The sequence below is a fragment of the Taeniopygia guttata genome, chromosome 5 (assembly GCF_048771995.1).
Source record: "Taeniopygia guttata chromosome 5, bTaeGut7.mat, whole genome shotgun sequence".
Lineage (NCBI taxonomy): Eukaryota > Metazoa > Chordata > Aves > Passeriformes > Estrildidae > Taeniopygia > Taeniopygia guttata.
Window position 1 is genome coordinate 61,019,607 of NC_133030.1, and position 15,825 is coordinate 61,035,431.

The window sequence follows — 15,825 nt, forward strand, 5'->3', positions numbered from 1 at the left end:
TTGCGGATGGCAGGATAGTTCCTAAAGGCCACAGCCAGCCCGGCCCCCGCTGCTCTGCCTCTCGGGCAGGGAAATGGCATCGATGTGTTTGTTCACAGGTAGAAAATCCCCCACCGGGATGGTCACGGAGCCGATAACTCCTTTCCACCTGTGGGACCGGCTCGGACCCTGTCTCTGCCAGCTGGAGCTGTTGGGGCTGTTTGTCCACCCAGGTGTTCCCGGGACAAACCCAGCCCTGGCCCTGCCCGGCTCTGCCAGGGATTAGCCATGCTCCACCTGCTCTGCCTGGGATTTAACGGGGCATCCCCTTGCCAGGGGGGCTGAGGGGGCACAGCCCCGTCTGTCTGTCTGTCTGTCTGCCTGCCTGTCTGCCTGTCTGCCTGTCTGCCTGCCTGTCTGTCTGCCTGTCTGCCTGCCTGCCTGTCTGTCTGCCTGTCTGTTTGTCTGCCTGTCTGTCTGTCTGTCTGCCTGCCTGTCTGTCTGTCTGCCTGTCTGCCTGCCTGCCTGTCTGTCTGCCTGTCTGTCTGTCTGCCTGTCTGTCTGCCTGTCTGTCTGTCTGTCTGCCTGTCTGCCTGTCTGTCTGTCTGCCTGCCTGTCTGTCTGTCTGTCTGCCTGTCTGCCTGCCTGTCTGTCTGTCTGTCTGCCTGTCTGCCTGTCTGTCTCTGCCTGTCTGTCTGTCTGTCTGGGGATTAGCCTGGCCCCACCTGGGCTGTCCCCAGCTCTGCTCACCAGGGTGGCCCCAGCTGGAGCAGCTCTCTTCTGTGCGGGCTGCTGGGCCACAGCTGTCTGTCCGTCTGTCCGTCTGTCCGTCCGTCTGTCTGTCTGGGAGGCATGGATGGGCATGGCTCTGCCCACCCGACCTCCATGTCTGTCTGTCTGTCTGTCGGGGAGGGCAGCCGTACACTGCCATGGCTGGCTGTTGTGGGGATGCTGGGCACAGCCCTGTCCATCCATCTGTCTGTCCGTCCATCTGTCTGGAGGGATTCTGGGGATGCATCCATTTGTCTGTCTGTAAAAAGATGGGAGGATATGTTGGGTACACCTCTGTCTGTCTGTCTGTCTGTCTGTCTGCCTATCTGTAAGGGGATGCTGGGCACTGCTCTGTCCTTCTCTCTGTGAGGGGATGCTGGGCACAGCCGTGTCTGTCTGTCTGTCTATGAGGGGATACTGGGCACTGCCCTGTCCATCTGTCTGTCTGTGAGAAGATGCCGGGCACTGCCCTGTCCGTCTGTCTGTCCTTGAGGGGATGCCGGGCATTGCCCTGTCCGCCTGTCTGTCTGTGAGAGGATGCCGGGCACTGCCCTGTCCGTCTGTCTGTCTGTCAGAGGATGCCGGGCACTGCCCTGTCCGTCTGTCTGTCTGTGAGAGGATGCCGGGCACTGCCCTGTCCGTCTGTCTGTCTGTAAGAGGATGCCAGGCACTGCCCTGTCCGTCTGTCTGACTGTGAGTGGATGCCGGGCATTGCCCTGTCCGTCTGTCTGTCAGTCGGTGGGAGATGCCAGGCACTGCCCTGTCCATCTGATTGTCTGTCTGTGAGAGGATGCCGGGCACTGCCCTGTCCCTCTGTCTGTCTGTCAGAGGATGCTGGGCACTGCCCTGTCCGTCTGTCTGTCAGTCGGTGGGAGATGCCAGGCACTGCCCTGTCCATCTGATTGTCTGTCTGTGGGAGATGCCGGGCACTGCCCTGTCCGTCTGTCTGTCAGTCGGTGGGAGATGCCGGGCACTGTCCCGCCCTCCGTGTCCCCCGCCGTGCCCGGTGCGGGGCCGCACCCCCTTCCCTCCCTTCCCTCCCTCCCTCCGTCCCTCCGTCCCTGCCGGGGGCGGGCAGCCCGCGCCGCTGGGCACCGGCCCCGGCCCCGCCGCCCTCCCTCCCTCCCTCCACCTTCCCCTTCCTCCTCCTCCTCCCCCCGGCGGAGATTAAACCCTGCCGGAGGGGGAACGGCCGCGATTAGCCCCGAGGTGCGGGAACCCCCCGGCCGCATTGTCCCCGCTGCCACCCGGACACCCCAAAAAGCCAATTTAACCCACGGGGGGGTGGCTGAGAGGATGAACCCCCCCACCAAACCCCACACCGCGGAGATGCCGGATCCAGGCCGGGATTCCTGCTCCTCACCCCCCAAAATAAACGCAACCGGGACCCCCCCCCCCGAATACCGGCAGCGCTTTGCCCGGTGCGGGACAAAGATCTGCGGGAAAGTTGCTGGCGGGGATGGCGCTGGGGGAGGGGGGAAGCAATTTTGGGAAGGAGGGAGGGATCAGTTCTCGGATGTTTATTTATTTAATTGGCGAGGGGAGAAACTGGGCTGCTCCGGTTTCGTTATTTTATTTTTAATTATCAACTCGACTTCACTGCCGGGGAAGGGGCTTTGAAGAGGACTTTGTTTAACTCGGGCAAGGGGCGCGCAGGGCTCCGCGCATCCCTCCTCCTCCTCCTCCTCCTCCTCCTCCTCCGCGGCTCCGCGGCCGCGTAAAGAGCGCGGGGCTTTCACCCAGCCGCTCCTCCTGGGAAAGGGGAAAAAAATTAAAAATACCAGGCAAAACATCCACAGCCAACGCTCGGTATGAACACACCTGATCGGCGCATCGAAAGTTGAATTTTTATTTTTTAATTTTCTTTTTAAAGTCCAAATAAATGCCTAAAGTGGAGGCGTCGCTCGGGGGATGAGAGTGGGGGGGACAGGACTTTTCCCTTGGCTCTGGGGCACGGATTCGTTTGCAAACTGCAGCTTAAGCGCTCCCACCACCCCGCATTGTCCTGCGCTTAAATATCCTGAATTAGGCAGCTCTGAAAAGTCCCTTTAAAGCGAGCGGCGAGGGCGAGCCGCGCTCGCACAACTCCTCGGGGTCGAGCTGCCGTTCAAACTCCAAATAATAATAATAAAAATGATGCTGAGGAGGCCGGGGCCGGGCCGGGCAGGGCGGAGGGGCCGCGGGCGCATCCCCCAGCACCTCTCAGGTACGAGCGCTCGCATTGACATTGATGTAACTACATTAGAGTTAATGGCAGCAGCCTGGTCCTCATTATTAATTGTCTTTGTGTTTGGATAAAGTATGTAATCTTCTCCTCAACCACACCATTAAAATAGGTTGCCTTTTCAATTAAGAACTGTCTTGAGCACAGCAGTCAATTTTCCTAATGAAGATGCATTATATTTTCACTTTTTTTTTTTTTTTTTTTTTTTTTAATAATGGGAAAATCCCACGTTTTCATTAGGCGTGATTACGGAGAAAGTACAAGAGGGGGTTTGTCTAAACTAAATGTGGCCCGTGTCGTGTATTAAATACCAGGCTTTTAAATAAATTGAAATTTCATACAGATAAGACGCGAGGTTGGGGTACAAATACGGCCAGATTCGCTTCCTTCAGATTAAAAAAAAAATGCGGGGTCTGTTCTTTAAAAAGCACTTATCAGATAGAAAATAATGATTAAAACAACTACAGCGGACTCTTAGTTGCAATTACTCGGGTAAACTTTTCACTCAGCCCAGTTTGCTTGCATTAAACCTGAGGATGATGCTTTAAAATAGACTTGCACTTTCTGCTAATGTGCAGCTTTGGGGAACAAATAGCACAGTTTAATCATGCAGAAACACATAGGAGCCAGAATGGTCTCACAATTAATTTACCAAAATAAACCCGAAGCTGCCTGCATTGTTTAATATTTAGCTTCCACCCACCTCCTTCCCCTGGAGAAAAACAGTTCTTTAGAAAGAAGGAAGCTTGGGGGAGCTTTGGGGGAAGTTGGGAATTTTTTTTTTTTTTTTTTTTTTTGCCTTTCTTTCCCTTTCTTTTTACATAGGAAAAGAAATATTTCACGGCAGGGAAGCAAAGAGTTAAATTTTATATACTATAAGGCACTTGTAGAAAAAAAAAAAGAAAATAAAAGAAGGGGGAAAGAAGCCAAAAAAAAAAAAAAAAGAATTCAAGAAAGTGCGATATTTGTGAGTCTGAGAAGCTGCAAGAGGACGGGATGTGGATTTCAGCGCAGTGTTATACGTGTGGGATCTTTGTTGCCGGACAGACAGACAGACAGACAGACACCCGCGGCACAAGCCAGACCCTTCCCGCACGGAAAATACCATCACCCAGACACCTTTTAAGAAAAAATAATAAAAATAATAATAATTTAACTGCAGTATTGGGAGCTGGTTTTAAACTTTTTCAATATAAAAAATACCTGCCTGCAAGGGAGAATGAAGTTAAGCACAGGAATAATTTCTTATTCACATGGTAACAACAGTTGGTTTGGGATCTTTTGCAAGCTTTCTGCATTGTGGCTTTGTTTGGGTGGGGGGAAGCTGCTTTTGGGGGGTTCGGGGGGTATTTTTGTAATGAACATTTGTTTCTCCACCAGCCAGCGGCTAAAGAAGATCTGCAAAGAATGGCAAAGAAGATTTTCGATTAAAACCTTAGCCCATCTCCACGGATTACTTTATATCGATTCCTATATATATGGCTGCAATTGAGGGGCTCTAATTAAAAATCCAAAGGTGGTGGGGGGAGGGGGGGGAAAAAAATAAAAGTTCTTTCTGGGTCTCAATAAAAGGAGCTTTTCATATACGGGAAATAAAGGTTGTAAAAGGTTACAAACGAAAGACTAGTTTCAAGCTTCTCTGCGGTTTTCTTTTCTTCTTTCTTACAAAACCTCTTTTCTGGCTCTTTCTCTCCCTCCCCCCTCTCCCCCGACCCCTTCATTTCTCCCAAGTTTGCCAACACGCGGGACGCGGGACTGGAACTGTTATTTTAATATCTGGCTTGGGAGCTATAATCTGATTGCTGCAGCGAGCTGCTCATCAAGGTAACTTCATGGCCTGGAGAGAAAAATTATGTAAACCGGCAGCATTAGCGCCTTTCATCACCGCACACCCCCCCAGCCTCGGCCACAGCCCCCGGGGGCCACCCCCTCCCCGCACAGCCTCCCCCAAATGCTGCTTTATTTATTGAACACCCGGCATTTCTTCCTCTTTCTTTCTTTCTTTCTCTTTTTAAAATTTTTTTAATTTTTTTTGCCACCCCCGCCTGGTTGCACACGAGACCTTCCCTCAGGTGCGAGCCCTGACCTCACTTTCTCTGCTCTCGGGGTGACATTTTTAGGACTTTTCAGATGGCCCCGAAATCCCTCCAGCATCCCCTCCTCTCCTTCTCCCGGCCCCCCCATCCCGATTATGAAACTTGCTTTTATCTAAGCAAAGATGCTGCCTTCATGTTTTTTATTATTTCCATTTTCCTCCCTTCCCCAAAAGAGGTGATGGCTCCTCCATCCCCCGCCCAGACGCTAGAGAAAAGAAGGGAATATATATTTTTAAATAATTCCGGTATTTTAAAACGAATCTGAAGTTGACACAGCTCTACCAATGTCTCTGGCTTTGCACCCCCAGAAAAGGGAGATTTTGGGGTGCGGGGGAGCTTAGAACTTAAGATAAACCCACAAACCAAAACCACAAAACCACAAACAACAAACCAAAAAAAAAAACCAAAAAAAACAACTCCTAAACTATGATAAACTCCAACCGACACTTGAATCGCAGATAAACTTCAAGGAAAGTCTGGAATATTTTAACTAGACACAAATCCGATGAGGGAAAAGCTTAAAAGCGCGTAGCATGCATCGCTTTCCGGAGCCGATCAGAGATACAAAGATGACAAATTATAAATCGGTTCATTTTGGGGTGGGTTTTTCTTTTTTTTTTTTTCTTTCCTTTTTTTTTTTTTTCCCGCTTTTTCCTTAACTTTCACCCGACCTGAATAAATGATTTCTTATTTTCCTCCCCCCAACCCTCGGTTCTCACAACCGCGGGAGCAGCTCAGCCCTGGGAGCGACGCACACGGCGATAAAAGCCCGGGAGGAACGGTCGCGATATGAGGAGAGTCGGAAATTCAATTAAATCAGGAGGAGAAGTGGAGAGGGTGAAGGAGAAAAGGAGAGAAGAGAGAGAGAGAAAATGGCTTTGCAACGCGACTGGCATCGGAAAGTTGGAGAACTTACTGAGAAGCAGAAGTTACAGTTTCTTTTCATCCCAGAAGCAGATTTTGGTTCTCTGAGCATAAAGTTCTCAGAGGGCAGAAAGATCCCACATCTCCACTCACTCCCCGTTAGCCCCAGCCAGGCTGGATCTCTGGGACTGCACCTGCTCTGCAACGCTTTCCAAACGGACCAGAAGAGATGGGAAAGTTTAAAAAAAAATAATTAGTAAAAAATTATATATTTTTTTTTTAAATCGAGATCCTACAGCCGCAACAATGATTATCAAAATTTTTTTGGTAACTTTTCCCCGAGCTGCAGGAGGTTGAAGGCAGAAGCAGCTGCAAAATGTGTGGAGGATTGCTCCAGGAAAGAAGGTTCCCCCTTTTTTCCCCCTCTCAGATCCAATCTTTGCAAGAGCCATTCCGACACATTGCTAAGCTAAAGGGAAATTCTCTTTGATAAAGCGGTGTTCCCAGCTTCTGGGTTTTAAAACCTAAATCTATATTCAAATCTGGCTGAAGGTGTGTTCTGGGATTTATGAAAGCCTCTTAAAGGGGTAAATTTACCAAACCGTGACAAAATCATCACAATCTTACTTTAGACATCTGAAGTGGATGAGAATTTTAAAGAGACCCTTGTTTATTTAAGTCACACTGTCCATCTCTGCCACTTGTTTTATTGGCCGCGGGAATTATTCCCGACTTGTCGGGCTGGAGGGGGCAGAGGGAGAGGCTGGGATGCTCCAGCTGCAGGCAGGGCTGGGCTCTGCTTCCCTTCCTGCTCTCCCAGATACTGGCTTCAGGCAGTAAAAAAAAAAACCCTGAATTTTATTTTTTTATTTCTCTGCCTTGCTCAGCCCTGCTTTGCCACAGACACCCCATTTTTATTTTTTTTTCTCTTTTTTCTTCTTCTTTTTTTTTTTAATTTAATTTTTTTTTTTAATTTCCCCCCCTTTATTTTTAATCGATTTCGAAAATACCCTCCTGGTCAGGATACACGGGGAAACGAATTATCTCCCTCATTCTTCCGAGGTGGATTAAGGTTATTAAATAATATGTGGGGGCGGGAGACGGTGGCAAAGGCGGAGGGGGCGGAGGGGGGGGAAGGGTTCAATCGGGATATTTATATTTATTCCTGGTGCTCTGCTGAAGGAGAGGCTGAGGGGTGGCGTGGCCGTGCCCACATCAGGGGAGGTGAGGGAAGGATTTGCCCAGCGCGGATCTCCGGGCAAGGGCTGAGAGAGAGAAGGGGAGGGGGGGGATGCTGCAAAGGGAGGCGGCTGCAGCTGCCCCTCCCTTACCCACACATCCTTCCCCCCCAATTAAAAAAAAAAAACAACAAACAAACTCAACTAGACAAACAAACCCACCCCCCCAAAAAAAAAAAATCCACAAAAGAGAGAAAAAGAAATCAAAACACAACTCCAAGAAGGGCAGGGGTTGGGAGTCCCGTGGGGCCAGGGGGTACCTGCCGGGGGTACCCCGGCTAGCAACTTTCCATGAAGTCGCCTCGCAAAAAAAGGAAAAAAAAAAAACCAAAAAAACCCAACCAAAAAACCCCCAACAAAAAATACAACCCAGCGGCCAAAGTGGGAGCGGCTCCGGCGGGCAGGGCTGCGTCGGTTCTGGGCGAGAGGATATTTTGTTTATTTGTTTATTTGTTTGTTTGTTTCCCTTCCTTTCCCCTCCCTCCTTCCCTTCTGCCGCCTCCTTCCTCCTCCTTTCTGGGAGTAAAGGATTAAAAAAAATAATAATAAAATAAATAAATCAACCCAAAACCAAGGCACACCACCCATCCGCCCAGCCCAGCCCCGAGCATCCCAAACCTGCTCCTGCAAACCTCCAGCCCGGGCTGCACCGCCGGCGCTAAAGTCCAAGGACAACCACGTTGGATCGCTCGGAGAGAGCCACAAAGAAGCGAATTAATTGCTATAACTTCATTAACATAGGTCACCCCGTTAAAATGATGGAGCCGCTGCAGTTTTTTCCCCAATGCCCATTGTCACAAAGTGAGGAAAGTCTGTGCGCGCTCCCTCCCTCCGACCTCAGCCCCGAGCATCCTCCTGCCTTTGGTCACAGCTCGATTTTTGGGGCGCTGGGAGCTGCCAGAAGTTGAGGTGCGAGGGGAATATCCCGGTGCCCGGCTCCGGTGTGCCAGGCCGGGAACCCCCTGTGCCCTCCTCACCCTCAGCCCCCAAATTATTCCCATTAAAAACACGCGCACGTCCCTCTTTGCAATTTCAACGCGACGCCGCTAAGTTCCGTTCTACACCCTCATCCCTTATAGAGCTTTCAAAATACAATTTAAAACGCGTTTATGTCGTCCCCCAGGTGACTCTATTTCCCCTCTTCCAGGGCTGACTTGGCCCCTGGGAGGTGGAATTGGGGTGTGGTCGATTTTTGGGGGACCCGGGGCAGGGGGCACCCCGCTCTGTGCTGGGGTGGGATTCTCCCCTTGGCTCCCGCGGGTTTTCCTCTCACCCATCTCCTGCTGCTCAGCCCAGGGCTCCTGGCAGGCTCCGTGTCCCCCCTTCACAAATGTTTATTTCTATACATTAATATCTTTTGTTGTTGTTGTTATTATCATTACAGCCACCCCCAGCCTCCTGCTGACCCCCCTTCCTCGCCTTCCCCGGGCAGTTCGCTAATTCCATCTCTGCTGTCCATCACATTAATTTCTACAATGACTTCATCCGCTCCACTCCATAATGTATATTTTTAAACCGAGCAGGTTCTTTGAATGTATATTCTGGTGTCATTTCGGCGGCTGTTATTTCTCTCTGGATTGTCCCCCCGGTACAGCAGCGGCCTGTTTTTTCCTCCCCCTGTGTGTGTTTTTATTATTTTCCCCCTGGCTTAGATGTGTCAATCACTCTCTCCCTGCCATTGGTTGGAGAGTTTGCGTCAAAAAGTTGCCAGAGAGGCGCTTTCTCAGCAAAGCTCCCCGAGAGAGGTAGAGACCTTCAGCTCCAACGCACCCTGCCACTATTATTAAAAATAAAATCACTTTGACCAGCTCCAGCACCGGCCAGCTCTGTATGTACCGAGCCCAGACCCCGAGCATCCCCGCATCCCTCTCCTGCACCGTCCCCTCCCCTTTTTCCCCATTTATTCTCCTTTTTCCAACATTTTTTTCTCCACCCCCCCCCTCCGCCCCCCCCTTTCCCCCCGATGTCGTGGGCATGTGCATGCGGCGAGCTCTCTAACCTCCCGCTTTGTGCTTTCTCTCCCAGCTCAGCCCCAGCTCGGAATTTGGCGAGGATCCGGGAGCAGCTTTCCCCCTTCTCCCCCCAGCCCTGCCCGCGGCTCCGGCGAGCCTCGCAGGTAAGTCCGACCCGCTGCCTCCATCCTTCCTCGGGGGCATCGCTGGGGCGGCCAGGAACGCGGCGAGAATGAAAATTATCTATATTTTTGTTATTGTTGTTGTTTAAATTATAATTATTTTGAACCAAGCTATGCGCGGTGGGGTTGCGGATCCCGCAGGAGCTGCCCGGGAGGGAGAGGCCGGGCCCGGCTCGGTGCTCGGCAAGGACCGGGAGCTGCAGGATGAGGGGAAAAAAGGCAAAATTGGGAATCCTGGGGCTGCTCCCCATCGCCACCCGAGCCCCCCGAGCCTCGTCCCCCGCGGCCGGGCGCGGAGCCGCTGCTCTCCGCGGGCAGGAGCGGGGCTTTGCCGCCTTTTCGTTGGGTACATGATTTTTTTCCGGCCTGTTCTTTTGGCCTGTAGTTATTTCCTGACCTCAAGCTGGAGTTTTAAAATTAGAAAAAAAAAAACAAAAACAAAACCAAAAACAAACCAACCAAAAAACAAACGGGGAGGAATATTGAATTTCTCCCCTCTTCCGACTCCTACCTGAGAACCTTTTCATCCTCCTCCTCTTCCTCGCGATGAGGAGACTCAGCAAAGTAATTTTGCAAAGGTGTTTTTGAGCACTCACGGCCCGGGAGAGCCGGGCTGGAAAGCGCAGGGAGAGAAATCTTCAAAGCATTTTAGGGCCGGAGCTTCACGATTTGGTGCGGGCGAAACGGATGGCAGGAGAGGGGCTGGAGCTGGTATCCACCTGCTTTATTTTATTTTAATTTTATTTTTTTTATGCCTTGGGAAAGCGCTTCCTAAAGACACCGACTGCGAGTAGCGCGTCCCGGCCTCTCTGAATTCGCCCCGCGCTGACAAAGAGAAACTCGGGAAAAGTCCTTGTGCACCGGCACAAGTTTCTTTAGAACTAAAATCCTCCTTGGCTGCTGAGGTTTATTTCGATTTCGGCTGCTTAGAGAAGTTGAGGCTTATTATTTATTTATTTTGAAAAGGCGCAACTCTAGTTAAAAAAAAAATAAATTAAAAAAATGGAAAGGAGTGGGGGGGAAAAAAGCACTTTAAAAATGCGAACGGGTGCTGCTGGGCGGCAGGGACGGGTCAGGCGGGCCTGGGGCTCCCGGTGCCGGGGAGGAGCCGCGGCCGCGGAGCAGCGCGGAGCTTCGGCAGAGCGGGTGATGGCTCCATCCCCACCGCTTTTGCACCGTGGTAAAATTCGCTTGTTGGGAAATATCCCTTCAAACAGCCCCTCCAGTGCGAAAAAAAAAAAAATAAGAATAAAAGGGTTTGATTTTAAAAAAAAATTAAATAAATTAGGATTTTTTTAATTCGTTGGAGCGCGGCGAGGTCAGGGAACGCAAAACAAAAGGAAACAAATTCCCTTCTCTAGCTTGGCACCTTTCCCCTCGCCCTCCGCGCTGCTCCGCGGCCCGGCCGAGCCCCCCCGGCCCCCGCAGCGCTGCCGGGGCAGGGGCGCAGCCTGCGCGGCCGGGCGCGGATCGCTGCCCCGCATCAATCACCGCGGCGAGCAGCGGAGCCGCGGCCGGTGCCTCGTAATTAGGGGAGCGTGTGCCGCCCGGATTATCTCGTTAGTTTATCAAGAAAACATTTATTATAATTAATTCTCGGCCGGGGTAATTATTATTGAGCGAGGGCAGAGCAACTGGTAGCCGGGGTGTGTGCGGAGCGGGGGGAGCGGAGGGGAGGAGGGGATGGGTGACAGATTGCGGAGCGGAGCCGTTGCTCCGCGGGCTGCGCGGCGACCCCGGGATGCGCGGCCGAGGGGCTCCGCGGGCGGCCTCGCTGGGATGCCGCCCAATTGAACCGAACGGAGTTTTCGGGTTGTTTTATTTGGAGAGGAGGTGTTTTTGTGTGTTTGATAATTTTTTTTTTTTTAATATTTTTTTCCGCTCGTTTTGAAGCGGGCAGCAAGCCCCGCTTTGCTCTCCCGCGCGTTTTGCGCGGAGCGCGGCTCCTCCCTCGGTAGAACCGGCCCCGTTCGCTTTCCCCCCCCGGGGGGGTGATGCTAAAAGCGGGGTCAGACCCTGCGCACCCCGCGGTGGATGCGCGCTGCCTCCGCCGCTCAGCCCGGTAAATCCCTTCCCCGAGGGGAGAAGCGGGAATTCCGCGCCGCGGAGAAGCCGCACCGGTCCTGGAGCCCCCCGGCACCGCTCGGCCCTCCCGGGGAGCCGGCCGGGCTGAAACGCGGAGTTTTGGGCTCTTTCGGGAAGAAAGTTCTGCTGGAGTTCGTTTTCCCGACGGCTGCTGAGAATGGAGGGAAAGGCGAGCTGAGCTTTCACTCAAAAAGATTTTTTAAAAAAAATATTTTCTGGGGGAAAAAACAACCTAAACCTTTTTAGCAGTCCCGCTTTGGCCCGTTGCCGTACTTTTTTTTTTTTTTTTTCCTTTTCTTTTTTTTTTTTCTTTTTATTTTTGGGTCCCCCCTCCCCGTTCCCCGGCGCAGAGATCCCGGTCCCGTCGGGACAGCGAGAGGGGACCGGGACAGCCCGAGCGGTGACCGGGAGAGCCGCTGGCCCGCCGGGGCTGTCCCGGGGCCGCTCACCACCGGGCTGTTTGTTTAGTTTCAGCTCCGTCATCAAGAGTTTCTTGAAAGCCTAATAAATCTGTTACTTGCCTCCAAATCTAATTACCCGGAGTACTAATTAGGTGCAAATGGCCGGTGGAAATTACTGCAGACGTGGACTGATGGCGGGAGAGCAGAAAAGTTTGGCTCTTCCCGAGCGGGCATTTGAGCTCTGAAATGCAGCAACGTCGGGGGGAAGGGGAAAAGGGGGAGAAGGGGGGAAAGGTTTGAATGTTGCCCAAACCTGGGATAATTAAAGTCCTTGCAAGAGACTAGTGGAGAGATAGGTTTCTTGAATTGTTTCTTTGTTTCTCACCCTTGGGCTTTGTTATCTGCATTATTTATTTAGCCGAGGGGTTCTTTGTGTCTGCCAATGGCCCCAATCAAGTTTTGCTTGAGACAATTAGCCGGTGCCCGGCCGGGAATCCTATGCAAATGCCCCCGGCCGCCGTACAATGCGGGCAGTTGAAGGCATGGGGGGGTTTTGTTCGGGCAGTAATTACTGGCTGGGATGTGCCCCCCTTCCCTCCCCTCCTCGCCCTTTTTGGGGAGAGATGCGTTTATCTAGTCAGTCTCTCCCAGCTCCCAAATCCGGTTGGGGTCCGAGAGGGAGGATTGACTAGAGGGGGGGGCGGGGGGAAAGGCAGCGGGGATAAAAGCAGGGGGGGCGGGGGGGCAGCGATCTGGTCTGACTCCCCCCTTCATCCCTGCATTGCTCCCTCCTCTTCCTCCTGCGCAGGCACCTGGCGGCCCCCCCACGCCCGACGGCTCCCCCAGGCACCGCCCGGGGCAGGCAGGGCGCTCGGCCGGCTCCCCCTCGCCCGGATTTCGGCCAACTCTCCTCCCCGCCACAACTTTAGCATGATGTCTTATCTTAAGCAACCACCTTATGCAGTCAATGGCCTGAGTCTCACAACCTCGGGCATGGATTTGTTGCATCCGTCCGTCGGTTATCCCGGTAAGCCACGTTTTTCTTCCCTCTTCCCTCCTTCTTTTTGCTCCACGGAGGAGAAGCCGCTGGGATTTTGGAGGCACAACGTGCCCAGGGATCACGGCTGGTTTGGGTGGGTGAGGGCGTGGGGTTCTTCTGTCTCACTTCTTCCCGACCCCCAAGTTTTTCTCGGGGAGAGGGGCTGCAAACAGGGCAGACCCCGGGGCTGGGGATGCTCCGAGCGCACGCAGGGGAGACGCGGAGTTGGGATGGCTGATCCTGGGGGTGCGGGACCCCCGGGAGAGGGGACAGAATGCGGGTGCCCCTCTAGGGAGGGGGACTTAGGGGACACCGGGGTCTAAGGGGCCGCTGACTGACAGCCAGGACCTCTGGCTCCGTTCGCAGCCACCCCGCGAAAGCAGCGGCGGGAGCGCACCACCTTCACCCGGGCGCAGCTGGATGTGCTGGAGGCTCTTTTCGCCAAGACCCGCTACCCCGACATCTTCATGCGGGAGGAGGTGGCCCTAAAAATCAACCTGCCCGAGTCCAGAGTGCAGGTAGGATGCGGGGATCCCTCCCTGCCCTCCCCCTCCATGCCGCGGGAAGGGCTCGGGCTGGCCTGTGCCTGGCAGGGAGGGACACGAGGGGACGGGTTTAGGGGATAGGTCCAGTCCTGAAGCTAAATCAAGCCCTTGTGGGGTGAAGGAGGCTCAGAGACGGGTGGGGGTTCAGTGAGGGGATGTGGTGGCATTTTGTATCCCCAGGGCTGGAGTGTGCCCCCTCTTCCTCCCTCTGCACTGAGGGGTGTCGTGCAGATCCTGGATCCCAGCTCTTGGATCTTCCACACCCATCCCCAGCACGCCCAAATCCCACGCCACAAAGGATCCCCACTTCCCCAGGGATCAGCACATCCCCGGAGCTGGGCCAGACTGGGATCCCAGACCAAACCAGTACAGACTGGGAGCTTCCTGCCCCTCTGAGGGGACTGTGATGAGAGAGGGGCTGCCTTGGTGGAGGGAGCCCCTCTCCTGGGGCTGGGCTGTGTCTGCTCTGCAGGGAGCCCATCCAGGCAGCATTTTGGAGGTGCTGCTGGCAGGGCAGGAGGGTCCTGCCCTCTCTGGGACCTAGAACACCCCAGCAGCAGGGGCACAGGGCATCTCCAAAGCCATCCATCCCATTTGCCTCCTGACGAGGCTTCCCGAGGCTGTGTGGTGCTCCCGTGGAGCGTGGTGGCCGGGATCAGGATACCCTCACACCAAACCCCATCCTTCTTCCCACAAAACCTCCCCAGAGCCAACCAGCCCCCTTGGGCCCTGCTGAGGGAAGGTGAGATGGGCTGAGGGGCCAACTCTGGCCGAGGGGGTGAGAGCAGAGAGCCTGTTTGGAGGGTAAATGAGACATCTTTACCCCTCTCCCCAACCTGACCCTCTGCTTCCCTAATTGTTCCCTCCTTTTCTCATGTTCTATTGTTTCTAATTAAGGGCTCGACTTCAATAGGCCTTACGCAGCGATTCCTGGGGGTCCCCGGCTGGCAAACAGCAAAGAGAGAATGCTTCCCCTTCTCCCGAAAAGTGACCTTATTAAGGAGTTTGATTCGTGATTTCCACTCGTTATTACTGCTAATGATCTCAGGGAGGGGGAGCCCCGGAGCTTTCCTTCGCAGCAGCCCTCTGCTCTTGGGGGACAGTTTAGGGTTTCCCTCCCTGGTGAGGTCTCCCTGCCACCATCTCATCCCTAACCCCAAGCTTTTTCTTTCTCCCTCCCTCGTGTCTCTGCCTCAAGGTGTGGTTTAAAAACCGCCGAGCCAAGTGCCGGCAGCAGCAGCAGCAGCAGCAGAACGGGGGCCAGAACAAGGTACGGCCGGCTAAAAAGAAGAATTCGCCCGCCAGGGAAGTGAGCTCGGAGAGCGGGACCAGCGGGCAGTTCACTCCCCCCTCCAGCACCTCAGTCCCCACCATTTCCAGCAGCAGTGCCCCCGTGTCCATCTGGAGCCCGGCGTCCATCTCCCCGCTCTCAGACCCCCTGTCCACCTCTTCCTCCTGCATGCAGAGATCCTATCCCATGACCTACACCCAGGCATCGGGCTACAGCCAAGGATACGCTGGATCGACCTCCTATTTCGGAGGGATGGACTGTGGATCTTACTTGACCCCTATGCACCACCAGCTCCCCGGGCCGGGGGCCACCCTGAGTCCCATGGGTGCCAACGCGGTCACCAGCCACCTCAACCAGTCTCCAGCCTCCCTCTCCACCCAGGGCTATGGAGCCTCCAGTTTGGGCTTTAACTCCACCACCGATTGCTTGGATTATAAAGACCAAACGGCCTCCTGGAAGTTAAACTTCAATGCTGACTGCTTGGATTATAAGGACCAGACATCGTCATGGAAGTTCCAGGTTTTGTGAAGAACCTTTGTGATACCGAGAGAAATCGCGACGAGAACGAACAGGCTGGGCCCAGCGCTCCAGTTTTAGTCAGGTCTTGGTTAAGTTAAAGAGAAAAATAACTCCACGGACAAACAAATGAACAACAACAAAAAAAAAAACTTGACGGCAACAAGAGGGGGACAGTGTTGGTGTGATCCCGTTCAGACTCATCTCCTGCTCAGACGCTCTGGAAAAGGAATAATAAAGAGGAAAAACGGAGGAGGAAGGCCTTAAACGGACAGATCATCTAGCGAGCAGAAACCAGACAGACCCATCTGTGTTCTTTCTAGTTTTAGCCAATTGTTGGGTTTCTTTGTTTGGAAGAGGTGGGAGATCTTCCCACCTGCGGGCCAGTTTTAAAAGAAAAAAAAAAAAAAAAAAAAGAGTCTAGGTTTTTATTTCTTTTTTCGTGTGTGCGTGGAAAGATGATCCTTCACCCAGAGGTTTCCAATGTGTTAGCCAACCCTCGGTTAAAATATTCAGAATGGACAACATCTCTCATTTTCTCCCTCTTTTTGTCCCTCCCTCTTTCTTTTCTCTCTCGAGCTCATCCAACTGTTTCATGCCCAACTTGCTGAAGTTGGCACCCGGAGAACTTGGTTCAGGGCT

At 53.2% G+C, this 15,825-nt stretch overlaps 1 protein-coding gene across 1 annotated transcript; it reads left to right on the forward strand.

Annotated features, from left to right (window-relative positions):
- The first annotated feature begins 8,861 nt into the window (after positions 1-8,861).
- Positions 8,862-15,574, forward strand: OTX2 (orthodenticle homeobox 2). Its single transcript, XM_030275214.4, has 5 exons — positions 8,862-9,000; positions 9,198-9,288; positions 12,601-12,819; positions 13,198-13,349; positions 14,575-15,574. Exons 3-5 carry the CDS (start codon positions 12,723-12,725, stop codon positions 15,193-15,195), a joined length of 870 nt encoding a protein of 289 aa, XP_030131074.1. The 5' UTR covers positions 8,862-9,000; positions 9,198-9,288; positions 12,601-12,722; the 3' UTR covers positions 15,196-15,574.
- The last annotated feature ends 251 nt before the right edge of the window (positions 15,575-15,825 follow it).

Bases quoted from the DNA above. Each gene is read 5' to 3' on its own strand.
- OTX2 (XM_030275214.4), top strand. From the start codon at position 12,723: ATGATGTCTTATCTTAAGCAACCACCTTATGCAGTCAATGGCCTGAGT. The intron at 12,820-13,197 runs GTAAGCCACGTT...CTCCGTTCGCAG, and splicing joins TCCGTCCGTCGGTTATCCCG to CCACCCCGCGAAAGCAGCGG. The intron at 13,350-14,574 runs GTAGGATGCGGG...CTCTGCCTCAAG, and splicing joins TGCCCGAGTCCAGAGTGCAG to GTGTGGTTTAAAAACCGCCG.